This window comes from Tiliqua scincoides, chromosome 2 (genome assembly GCF_035046505.1).
Source record: "Tiliqua scincoides isolate rTilSci1 chromosome 2, rTilSci1.hap2, whole genome shotgun sequence".
NCBI classification, from domain to species: domain Eukaryota; kingdom Metazoa; phylum Chordata; class Lepidosauria; order Squamata; family Scincidae; genus Tiliqua; species Tiliqua scincoides.
In genome coordinates, this window is record NC_089822.1 from 79,759,124 (window position 1) to 79,772,658 (window position 13,535).

The 13,535-nt window shown below is 41.3% G+C and overlaps 1 protein-coding gene across 3 annotated transcripts in view; it reads left to right on the plus strand.

The window, feature by feature from the left end:
• Window positions 1–13,535, plus strand: part of CNTLN (centlein) — a 248,268-nt gene that overhangs the window by 75,241 nt on the left and 159,492 nt on the right. For all 3 annotated transcript variants that reach the window (XM_066615164.1, XM_066615162.1, XM_066615163.1), the window contains 2 exons: window positions 1,960–2,122; window positions 10,288–10,509. In XM_066615164.1, coding sequence (XP_066471261.1) covers window positions 1,960–2,122; window positions 10,288–10,509 — 385 coding nt within the window. The remainder of the gene's footprint in view (window positions 1–1,959; window positions 2,123–10,287; window positions 10,510–13,535) is intronic.

A 13,535-nucleotide genomic window follows, 5' to 3' on the forward strand; every position in this document is an offset into this window, starting at 1 on the left:
TGGGGTGACAGATATGATCTGAAGTGGAGTACAAATAAACAACAATTTACAGTGTTTCCTTTTCATTAACTATGTCCATGGATCTCCATAGATGAGTTCAAAGAAGTTTGAAGGGTTTATTTTTTAAAAGAAAAATTTAGAAAAAGTCTTTGTGGCATCTTAAAGAGTAACATATTGTGGCATAGTCTTTTGTGGCCTAGGTCCTAGTTCGTTAGATGCAAGAAGTGTTAAGAGAGATACATGACTAGAAAGAGATGTCTGTATGAGATGTGCCCAAGAATTGTCATTAACTTTGGTGACCTTTTGACCTCTGTATTTGCGGTTTCTTTTTCTCTGAAGAGAGCCAGCTGAGCATAACACAATGCATTCTCAAAAGCTTATGCCACTATTAATGTTTTACTCTTTAAGATATCCCATAACTTCTTTGTTGCTGTATCAGACTCTCATAGCTATCCCAGAGGCGTTTAAAGAGAAATCCCAGCACTCAGATGTAGTGGAGTCCACAAGAGCAGCTGCTAAGAATGAGATTGGCTCCCCACACACACACACCCATGTCATGTGGACATGTGGCTTTCCAAAGCTTTTTTCCCCATGGTACATCCTCTACCAAATCTTTTGACATTTCTATCACCTGTTCATACAGAAAATAATTCCTTTCTTGTAGTGGCTCCACAAGACTATTTGTCAATCATGCACAATCCTGTGCACAATTACCCAGAAGTAAGCTGTACTGAACACAATGAGACTTTCTTCTGAGTAAATATGCATAGTATTGCATTGTTAGGGTGCAATCCTAACCAACTTTCCAGCACTGACATAGCTGTGCCGATGTGGCATGCATGGCATCCTGCAGTGGGGAGGCAGTCAAGGGGGCCTCCTCAAGGTAAGGGCATACTTGGTACCTTACTTGGGGCTGCACTGTGGCTAGGTCAGTGCTGGAATGTTGGTTAGGATTGTGCCCTTAGTGTATTAATTCTCTTGAGCCTTTTAATTGTTCCATTGTATAATTTATTCTTGTCCTCTGAACTCATGTCATCACTGGGCTTTAGTGGGCACACAACAATTCTTTAACTTATTTCTGTTGATATGCAGTTTAATGATATCAAGCACTGTGTGCATACATTATCTATTTTGACTGTGTACCTCTATCATAAAGGGAAGTTAACATTTTAAAATGCTGAACATTTTAAGATTATGAATAATCTGAAGAGTGTTTTTTTTAAAAAAATTAAAAAAACTAGGTGGTTACCGAAACACTTGAATTAAACCATTTTCTGTAGCGGTGCTCTTAAAACACATGATTTCTGATCTCATAGGGAATTCTGAATCTCTTTAAAACATTTTTTTCCTGTATTTATAGAATGAAAAATGGGAAATTCAAAAGCCAAAGTATATTTGTCTTCAATCTGATGCAAGAATTTGTCCTTTCAAACATTCCTGAAACGTCAATTATTGCCTTGCTTCCTGGAAAATTTACTTTTCACAACTCTCTTTAGGACAGTTCTCTTCACATTGACTATTTCTTCAGATAATTGCTATTAGAGATTTGTGATCTGTTGCATGCCACCCCAATAAGCCATATTTGCTTAGGAGACTTTTCAGTGGAACCATGTTTTATCAGGAAGCAAAAAGTTATTAGTTGCAGCAGTGAAAGCCTTCTGCTTATATCTTGTTCCATTTTGTCTTTTGACATTAAATAATTACTGAATAGAAAACAATTCGGTATTGCAGGTTATTTGGCCTGTCGCAGTTTTCAGATCTGCTGAACTGAATTAAGCTGAAAAGAAAGCACCCATTAATATTGACATTTTTCGTGTGTGGGTTGTGTCAGAAAATGTAGAGGAAGACGTAGAAAGGAGTGGAAGGTTTTATGTAAAAAGAGCTAACGCAACTATTTAATTGAGATGATTGCAGTATTTCTTTTGCTCAAGTTTCTTGTTTCTTGCTTGCTTTGCACAGGAAGGAGTTGCAGGAGCTGCAGAATCTCTACAAACAAAACACTGAACATGCAGCACAGCAGGCAGAGCTGATCCAGCAGCTTCAGGCTCTCAATATGGATACACAAAAAGTCCTGAGAACTCAGGAAGATGCCCACACAGCTGAAACCATCTCATATCAAAAAGTATGCAGGGTTGTTTGCCTCCTCCCTTTCAGTGTATATTTCGTTCTGCACAAGCAGGGCACTCTGTAGTGGTGTTGTTGTCAGGTGGCAACATTTGTTTTCAGACAAATGTTATGGTGCCATGTGCTGGTAACCTGGGGCAAATAAGAGTTGCAAGCAGGTCAGCAACTGAGTGACCAATGGCACCACCACCATGCTGTTCCAGGTGTTTATCTTAATTCTTTGAACCTAGGAGAGACAGCTGGATACTGGATATGCTGCTGTTGCCAAACAGGAAAACACAGCACTGTATGATATTGTAGCTGTACATATGCTTATATCTCCTGAACTTAGGGCCAGTGGCAGTGTTTGCCTTAGTTCTCTAGCAAAGGTTTGGTGACTGATAGTATGGCTTTTATTGGTTTGTATTGATTTGCGCTTGTTTTAAATGGCAGCGCTTCAACCATTCTGCCAGATCACTCCCATGCAAGCTAAAGTGCCTGACTTCAGTGTCGCACTCTGTCTCCTCTGTCCTACTCTGCCATTAGGACACTCTGCTTGAGAAATGTTGGTTCAGTGGATTTGTGATATAGTTTACAGAATAGGTAAGTTGGGAAGCATGGATGATTAAAGAAGTGTAATGGAGAATTGTAGGTGATTGCGGTTGCATGAACAACACATTTATTTGTCAGATTTAATACACGTTCTGAAATAGTTTGGATCCTTAAACCACTAAATTTGTGAAGTGTTAGAAAGCAACTTAACTGTGAAGCAGGGGGAACTGTTGAAGGGGTAATGACCTGCTAATTAACATGCTAATTAACCAAGCATGTTTGAATCTGGCATTATCAGACATAACTTAGGAGGAAGGAACTGAAATGATCAAGGGGTAGGGACAACTTTTTTATGACAAAGTGCTAAAATGTTTGGGATTTCTCAGTTTAGAAAGGAGGACAACTAAGTGGAATATGATGGAGCATTATAAAACTATACTTGATGTGGAGAAAGTAGATTTCTGCCTCATACCATAGAACTTGAGTCATCCAACAAAACTGATTAGCAATATATTGAGGGCAGACAGATGATGGTACTTTTTCACAAACAAATAATTTATGGAATTCAATGCCACTGGATATCCCAGTGATAGCCACCAGCTGAGTTATTTTTGATAAGGTGGATTCACAGAGGTTAGGTATAGCAATTGCTATTAATCATGATGGCTATGTGGAACATTCTCATTTCAGAGTCAGTGTGTCAGGGAATGGTGGTTGGGATAACAGTAAGGAAAGGCTGATGTCTTAGGGCGTAAACCAAACCTGCGCTGGAGCAGGCAAGCCTGGAGGCTTGCACTGCATCCAACACAGGTTTGTTGGCTGCAGCGGCTCAGCCCGGGGCAAGGGGAAGCTCTGCTCGCCCCAGTGGGTCTCCTCAGACCTGCGCCACCTCTGGAGGTGGCGCGAGTCCGAGGAGAGCGGAGCGGTTTGAAGCATAACTGCCGGGTCGCAGCCCCACCCCTGGCTCCCCGCGCACATGTGCCCGGGACTGCCCATCACCCACCCTCCCCTGCCCAGAAACGCCCCCTCCCGCGTCCTCAATGCCCCCCCATGCCTACCTTTGCAGCTTGATTTGGCGTGGGTGCACTGACACAAGTGGCAGCAAGGAAGCCGCTGCAGAGGCTTCTGCTGGCCTCTGCGCATCGGCGCATCTACATGCGCCAATAGGGCTTCCTCCCACAGAGGCGCCAACGTGCTTTATGGCACATACAATGTCCCTCCCGGGGGACTTATGCCGGCCTATGTACCAGTTAGGATTGCTCCCGAAATGTCCTGCTTGTAGCTTTCCCAGAGGCATACAGTCGACCACAGTGAGAAACGGGGTGCTAGACAAGATACATTAGTCTGATTCATCAGGCACGTCTGATGCTCTTTTTGGGTCACAACCATTTTGGGATGTAAGCTCCATTGAAGTAAAGACATTGTACATATAATGAGTTTGGATATACAGTAAACACACATTGTTATGTGGGCTGAATGTGTTCTTGCCGATACTCCAGGTTTTGGTTTGATGTATGGAACAGCTGTTCTCAATTCAGTTGCAGGGTGCATTCCTGTTTTTGTTCTCTCTCTTTGTCTAGGTTTAGGGCTAACAAGAGTGGCATCCTATTAAGCTTATGATGTAAATGTGGATTTCTATTAGGAATGTAGGTCAAGTTCATTTCTGGCATACCAAACTCATTTGAGTAAAGTTTTAAATAAGCGACTTTTTTGTCTGCTTAGCTTTATTCCACTGAAGAAACTTTGTTGATCAATATTAATGGTCGCAGTTTCTCTTGAGTGAGAAAACTGTACGTGTTCTCAGAATCAAACTTAGTTTCTGTTTGGGAGCAAATAGTGTTACTTTTAGCCTATTGAGATCGCTTTTTCTTTATGAGATTTTCAATCGGGCTGATTAGTAAATAGCTAGACAGCTGAGTCCTCACTGAAGGGAGGTGCTGCATTTTGAAACAAAACCTCTAAACTGTAAATTTCAGAGCACTCTGATAAGGTAGTCCAGAGACTGAGAAACTCTTCTTGTCTTATTATCCTTAGTATTGATTTAAGATTCACCACCTTGAGTCTTAGGTGAGGACAAATCTATTGAGTCTCATTAAAAACAGCACGTTACTGGAGCACTTTGTGTGTCTGGGACCAGTAAAATAGCTGGTTTCCATTTTTAGAAAATAATTCTTTTTCTTGAAAAGTATAGCTATAAATACAATATAAAATAGATGTCAAAGAGCTTCTGTAAGCCTTCTAACCTAAAATATTTGTCTGAAGTAAAGGGAAGTGATATTTTGTAGTCCAGCTGGATGTTATGGCCCAAACCTAAGGAGAGCCTACACCATTGGAGGGGGTTTCCATTGGTGAATGCTGTTGCAAAAGTGTTCAAAAGTGCTTTGCAACAGCGCAAAGTCCATGTGCTCTGGTGGGAAGGCAGCCTTCCTGCTTGTGCTGGTGGTCATTGGATACCCACTGGAGCATGTAAGTTCAGGGCAAGGGTGGGGGAGGGCAGGGAGACGGTTGAATGGGGTGGGTGAGTACAGAACAGGGCAGTGATAGGAGAAGGGTGGACAAATCAGGTCCATGAGAGGGTAGGATTAGTGGCGCCGGCAAGTAGCATCAAATCTCCTACCTGGGCCAGATCCACCTGCGTGGATCAACATGGACTTGTGTCAGCGATATTGCTGGTGCAGGTCCGAGTTGATTCATTGTGGCTTATTTGAGTGCAAGGGGACAAATGTCCCCTTACTCAGACCCGGTAATCTGAACAGGGATTTCCCCATTAGTTAAGAAATTCAAGTACTGGGATTGTTTTGCATTTATTCAGACATTTAAACCAAATACAAGCATTTCAAATGATTAAAAGAAGAGCATTGGTTATAGAACTGCAGGAACTGTTGAACCAATAAAACCTGCTCCCCTCTGTATTTCCGAATCTTAGTTAAGATAGGACAAATGGCCTCTTTTTTTTCTTTTTCTCAAAGGCCCTCAAGAACATGGAGTGTGCTCTTTAGCCAGATGTTAACACAATGCCGTCAGTCTTAATGGAGGGCAGATTTAAAGGGGTGCTATACACCAAAACAATCTGGAAGCGATGTACAAACAGTAGTGCATTTACTTTTAGAATGTGAACGCTTTGAGGAGGCACAATCAAAATATTTAGGTTTGATCTTGCTTAATATGAAAGGAAGAACATGAAAGGTTCAATTACTTCTAACTACTGAGTTAGTGGATATAGTCGAGAGAACAGCAACTTTTCTGTGGGAAATTGTTAAGAGCTGGATTAGCTAACAATAATGATGGTATGTTTAGAAGGTATGTGGGATTGCTGGGGTTTGGATCATTTTAGCATTATTATTAAGAACCGTAAGGTTTCTGATGTGTGTTTTATGCCAATATAGTTTCCTAAATCTAAAAAAAAATCTATGTCCCTTTTCCCCAAGGAGACCCCCAGCAAAAATCCCCTGTGGGGATCCCCAGTGTAGCCCACGCCGCTGCACTACTGTGCAGGGATTTAGGTAGAATTGGGCTGTTAGAATGGAACTGCTAGACTTCAACAGGTTTGGCCAACTTCAGATTATTATGTGGATTTGATCTACAAAGACACCTCAAAGGTTTGACACTCTTCACTGTAAGATGGCTCTAAGACTTCCACACTTTACAATATGTAAGAGCTGAAGCAGATTAAGTGTGAGCTCATAGAATGAATCTGTTCCTTGCCTCAGAATGCAGTTGGGAGATTCATGATCATACTTAGCATTTACTTCACACATTTGAAGCATTTTATATACATTTTTTTGGTAACATTGAATGTCTTAAATATTTAAGAGCTTTTGACTGAATGCTCTCCCATATTAAATACAACAGTGAAAAGTCCTGTGCATACAAGACTAGTACATTAGGGAAAAGGCTAGATAGAAATATTTCTTCCTAACATGATGGTTTTTTGGTTTGGGGAATCCATTATTAGATACAGTCGGGATTCAACAGAGGTATAGTCAAGGGAGAACTGAGGGAGCAGACATTTGGACTTCTACAGCAGAAGTGGTGATGTCATAAGCAGGAACACTCAGAAACTGCTTTTGAATTTTTTCTCCCCCAATTTTTTTAGCCAAGAAAAAAGCAACAAGCCCAACATGAGGCAAACTGAGGAGTTTTCCTAGGTGCATGTGTTAACGTCTGGACCATTTTCTTCCCCAAGGGCTGCATTAGAGACAGTATGTCTGTTACATAAAGGCTATAATGTAAGGCGCAATCCTAACCAACTTTTCAGCACTGGCATAGCTGTGCCAATGGGGCATGTGCTGCATCCTGCAGTTGGGCGGCAGTCACAAAGGCCTCCTCAAGGTAAGGCAATGTTTGTTCCCTTACCTCGGAGTTGCATTGCCCTTATGCCAGTGCTGGAAAATTGGTTAGGATTGTGGCCTAAATGAACGTGCATAGTCCATCACAGCAGTTCAAGGAGAGTAGAAAGAATCTCACGAAGAGTTTGGGAACCTGTAGGTGCTTATGGGGGAAGGGAGGGGGCAGCGATTCAATTGCCATGATTGCACTGCCACTGGGGACAAAAGTGTTTTAAAAAAAATTACCTGGGGTTTGCTATGGCTCTCTGTAGGGTCTGGGGAGCCCGCGACCCCTTCTGCAGGCCTCCATGGACCTCCAAAGTGCTGTGAACAGAAAAAAAGCCACTTCCAGTTTCGGAATGAAAACTGGAAGTGGCTTCTTTTTGCTGTTTACAACAGTTTGGAGATGCAGAGAAGCTTGCAGAGGGGGTCATGGGCTCCCCGGACCTGGTAAGAAGAAAAAACACTTTTTGTCCCCAGTGATACTGCAGTAACGGCAATTGCTTTGCCACAGTCAGTCATCCCACCCCTTAAGAGGGCAGCTCAGAGGTTCCCTGGGGTGTCACGACATCCCAGTTTGGGAACCTCTGGGCTAGCACTCTAATGTATTTTTATGTTTATTTGGAATATTTTTAAAATTCCAATTTTTAATTTTTATTCATTTGTTTTAAACTTGTAACCCACTGTATGAGCTGGGGTGAAATGAGCTAGATTGGGAAACGAAAAACAATGTATTTCTAAGTAGAAATAAGTGTCTGGAAAAGGAAACACTCTTATGAAGAAATTTAAAGTTGTGTTTTTGCTGTATAGTTTTAGTGGAGTGTGGTTGTTATTGCAAGCTCCTGTTTTTCAAAATTTTCCTCTACACCACTGGGATTAAAAAATTCGATTTTACACTCTGAAGTGAAATTGTCCAATACTGAGTACATCATCTCAGTCTGCCAATCATCTGCTTCCTATCTGCCTCTGTCAGAGCAATATTTGTTTATGATTTGTATCCCATCTCTTCTTGTACTTGAGGCAGCTTGCAGTAGCTTGTAAAATACAGTATCACCTGTCTCCTGATAGACTTTATTGCCTAGGCACCGACTGGAATTTCCTGTTACATTCAACTTTGAATCACATGACCTGAGGAACTGGATATGTGGACTATCTGACCACTAACAGAGGTCATTGATCTTGCTGCATGGGACAATATATCATAGGACGTACATGATGATAGGCTCAATGCCATTTGGAAAAAGTAAATTCACACAGTTCCTTTGTGAATTTGCCTATGGAGTAGCTGAGAAGTCCTTATCTAGTTCTTGCAGCCTGCTTAGTAATGTAACGAAGAGAGTTGTTTGCAATGCTACACTTTTGATTTGTTAAAGGAATGTAAAGTCTGTTATCTGGTTTTAATTCTTTGGAGGATTAAAACTTCTTATTGTCTTTAGTTTGTGTAGACTTTCATGTTGCTGGATTTGGGCTGGAAGATTTTTTTGTCCAGGCAATTCAAAGTCTTACAGAATAATGATCACCTCAGCTTTTAAGTAATTAACAATCAGCGTCTTTCTTGGAAAAAATTCTCAATGAGAGATCAAACTTGGGTGCAGGAAATAGCCATTCAGTTGTATTATAACCAAAACAGAACAGCATCATATTTCAAGTAGCTAATGGCAATAGCAAAAATATTAAAGAGTTGAATACTTGAATATTCAACTCCTAATTTTTTTAAGAATAGTAATTATTAATAACTGTTATATGCATAAGTACTTCTCATCCCTGACAAAACCTGATTTGTTTTAAAGGGACCGTGCAAGGTAAGGGTGTGTGGAAATGGACTGTCACCACCTTGTACCTCCAAAACCATATGGAAGGTGACTATCCTGCCCCCTACTTCCTCACTTCACTTCCTGGCATTGGACTTTTCAACAAAACAGGAAATGTGGGACACTTCCTGTTTTGTTGAAAAAGGCTGTGAGAGGAGTAAGGGGCAGGATTGCCACCAGAGTGGTTTTTTTTTTGGGGGGGGGGGGAAGGTTATAGAGGCTTAATGTCGGATGACACATTGCCTTGGATAATCTGTGATATGGAACCAAATCCACTCTTCCGCATTACCTTCATTACACTTCTGCATTACCTTCCATCACTGCAGGTGTTTTCTCCTGGCATGACTATAATAGACAAAGTACATTGTGCTGCAAGGAAAGTACCTGATGTTTCACATTGTGACCTGGGGTTAAATGGGGAAAGCATTCATATCTTCTTACTTCCATTCAGTTTTTGGTTTAAAAATTAGAGAAATGCACAAAAACACACACCTGCTTTTTACATGAATGGGGCAGATATGTGAATAAACAAACACGGTTGCCCCTGTAATGTCTTGTTTGGCTCTTAGCCATTGCTAAATGATGGTCTGGAATCTATATTTATTCAGAGATTTTTACGTTGTGTTATGTTCCACCTAGATCATAAGAGGGAAAGGTTTTAGGCTCTGTTTTACCCTAACATAGTGGTTCCCAAACTTTTTAACACCAGGACCCATTTTTTTAAACAACACAATATTGGGACCTACGTAGGTTTATCAGACTATTAAAAAAGAGATATCTAGAAAGCAATAATATTTTATTTATTTATTAGTAACAATACAGTAACCAAAAAAAATACCCTTAAACATTTATCTTTCTATATGTACATATGCTTTGCAAACTGCAGGAGCTGAGCTATTTTTTTTAGCAGGGGGAGAGTAACTGGCCCACCTCACCCCAGCACTGTCTGTTCTAGTGGCTGTCTGCTGGTGTTCTTTTTGCATCTTTTTAGATTGTGAGCCCTTTTGGGACAGGGAGCCATTTAGTTATTTGATTTTTCTCTGTAAACCGCTTTGTGAACTTTTAGTTGAAAAGCGGTATATAAATACTGTTAATAATAATAATAATATTTGTGGGGTAATTAGCAGCTATAATATATGATTTTTAAATAGACTTGGGACTTAAGGCAATTAGTTATTTTATCTTTCCATCATCCTTTGGCAACCAACCAAAAATCAGGTCGCGACCCACCAGTAGATGTCAACTCATGGTTTGGGAACCATTGCCCTAACTATTTTGCAGGGGAAGAAAAATCTATATCATTTTTTTTCTATGTGACAATGGAAGGACTTTTCATTCTAAATGGGATCAGTGTTTAGAAAGGATTAACATGCATTAAATCTTACTGGCTCTAGGATAAGCTGCACATTGTGATAAGCGCATTTATGCTTATGTATTTGTACCCCTTTTCAAAGTTATAGTTTTTCTTAAACATATATTTTTGTTTAAAATAGCTTTACAATGAATTGACTGTATGTTATGAGAAACTCAAGGCAAGTGAGACTCAGCTCCAGCAAAGTGAAGTTTCTCTCCAAAATCAAGTACTTGAGAAAGAACAACAAATTAATCAACTGGAAGAGCAGCTTCAACAAGCCCTCAAATCTGTGGCTGCACCTCAAGAAACTTGTTCAAAGCTGAGAGGACAAGTAAAAGAAAGGCTAAGCAACCAAACTGAGGTATTTGAGATTAATCTACTGCCTGAGGTAACAAATTAGTAGGGATTTCTGTTTGTTATCATAATGCTGTTTTCTGAAGCACCCTATAAAAATGCTTATAGTGACTTCTTTAACCTGAGTTCTTATATTCTGTCATAATAGCTAAGAAGTTCTACATTCTCATGGAAGACAGATTTTATTTCCTAGGCCTACAACATTAAGTTGATTAATCAAACCAGTTAATTTATCAAAACTCATTGATCAGTTAATTGTTTTGGTTAATTGAGATACAAAGCCTTATTTTTTCATGTATAAGTGTGTTTTAATCAATAACAGGATGATCCAACATGAAGTCTGGAGGCTACATGCACATTCTTTAGCAGAAAGGGCAAGGGGGGAGCTTAGATTCACAGTTGATGCTCTGAAACCAACCTGCAGCCCTGTCAGACACATTAGATTATGGCGGGAGCAGTCATCTGTCGCCATCGGCGCGTGCCCCAGCAGCCAGCCACATTGGACTAAGGGAGGGGCTACATTGTCTGAGGTGAGCCCTGCACACATGTGAGGGAAAGTTGGGGCATGTCCTCCTACCAGGTGGCCATTTTGTTTGGCTGACAGAGTTCAGGGCTCCATGGGACAGCAGTTGGTTCTTGGCCTGCGGTGCCCCCCCACCACCTCACAAAGGCCTCCCACAGCCCTACCAACGTCTCAGGCACAGAAGAGCAGAGCCTCTAGCTTTCTCCACTCAGCGTCTGCCATCACTGCCTCGAACCCCTTCCGGGCTCCACCAAGGATGAACAGGTGGCACATCCCCTTGCCTCTCCTTCCCACCCACTTGCAGAGTGAGGGTGGCCCAGGTGGGACTTCCCCGACTCCTCTCCAAGGGGCTTCTCTTCTCCCTCTTGTCTGCTAGAGGCTGTTGGGGGGGGGTAGCAGTGTAGACCATTGCCTCACGGGCACATGGCTTACACTCAGCTGCTGGCAGGGCCTGCAGCCAAATGTAAGTTGCACTTGTGGCGATAACAGCAACAGTGGACGACTGTTGCCCCTCCCATAGTCCAGTGTGCCTGGTGAGGAGCATCCCAACGTAACTTGTGCTCCAGCATAGTTGCCCCTATGTTGCCTCCCAGCCCGTTGTTGCCCCACCCCAGCAGCTGTAGCCTGGTGTAATTGCTACTGCCTGCATCATCCCTTAGCTACGCCACTGATTATAATACTAATTTTAATCCTATAATTATAATACCCCACCTAAAAAATATTAACAGAATGGTGAGCTGTGACCAAAGGCCATGGGGATCAAGGGAGCCGCAAGTCAAAAAAGTTTGTGAACCACTGTCCTATGGTGTTGCGGAGTCTGGCACCAGTTGTTCTCTTCTCTTCATCGTAATTACTACAAGGGCTGGCACCAGACCAGTTTGCTGTTTCCAAACAAAGAGAACAAAGCTGCCTTCCCCTGCTCTGTCCCAAGAGGGCTGTCCTGCACTGGTCTTCTTGGTTGAGGTTCCTGCCATTCTCTCCTGTCTTAGAATTAGAAGGCAGATTTGTTACTCCCACAAAAGAATGTTAGTTTCCTGCCTCATTGGGTATTCTCCAGTTATTTTTCAGTTAGTAATGTGTTTCTGGTGCTCTAAAAAACAAATATATGTTTTATTTCCTTCAAAATTATCAGTACAATGCAGTACAATGTATATGGTTAATCCACTAAGATTTCATGTCCTTCTCTTCTCTATTCCTCTATTTTTGAAAAAAAATAATGAAATTTATGTAGTTTGTGAATACATGGAATTCACAACCTGTTTTATTCACATATTTATTTCCTTTGAGAAATGCAAATTACAAGCCTTTTGCTGATTGAAATAATAGCACTTAAAGAAATGTTTCGAGCAATCAATACACATTTTTCCCTCTGCATAAACATCTCATTGCTGCATACGTGTATTTGTAAAAGAGTTGTTATTCCTCATTTCATTTTGGTAATCCAATCCATGCCCCGGTTAAAAAAAAAAATACATTGGCAACTTTCAGCTAAAAATACTAGTTTTGGAAAAATGTACAATGGAATACCAACAGTATTAAAGCAATTATGGGATCTCGTTCCAGGATTTCCTAGGCATTCATATGATGCTGTGAAGATAAGGAAAATTCAATGTGTTTATCATATAATTACTACACATATGGACTCCTACAGCACAATGTGTTCTGACAGTCTCATTAGAGAGCAAGATTGCTGTGGATATTTGGCTATGGTATGGAAAGGTTAGGAAGCATAGGCAGATAGATCAAACAGTATCCCCTTTTTCCCTTCTCAAAGTAAATTGACAAAAAGTAAACAAAAAAAAACCCCCAAACAACCTTAAAACGTGTGACATGCAGTTGGCCTTGTGAGCTATTCACTGGTCTTACACAGATGCTGCTGCAGTTTGGTACTGCAGAGAAGACATACTATCTCCAAGCATGCAGTGGCCATGTACTGGAGACTGGCAACCAATTGCAGATCCCCCAATGAGTCCCTGAACATTATTATGCCAGAGGTATGGCCATAAGATCCTGCGCCTTTTTGATAGTGGTGCCCCATTTATTAAAACATTACCATTTACCTCTATTTTGGCCTTTAGAGGCGGGTCAAGATGATTCTCTTTTGGATAATGTTTGTCAAAAACGGGATAACGTTTGTGTAATACTGTTTAACTGTATCAGGGCACAATCCTAACCGCTTATGTGATTACTTTCCAGCACTGGCATAGTGGTGCCAGTGGAACATGTGCTGCATCTTGCAGTTGGGTGTCACTCATGGAGGTCTCCTCAAAGGAAGGGAATGTTTGTTCCCTTACCTCAGAGCTGCATTGCCCTTAATGTCAGTGCTGGAAAGCTCTGACATAAGGGGTTAGGATTGCACCCTTAAACAGGAGACAGTGTAGGATCTCCTACAGTTGTGTAGGTGAGAGAATTTCAGCAGGTGCAACTTGTCATCTGTTAAAGGTCCAGGATCCCTAAAGTTGAAAGGTTGTCCACCCCTGGTCTAAAAGAAGATGCAAATATGTTTGCTT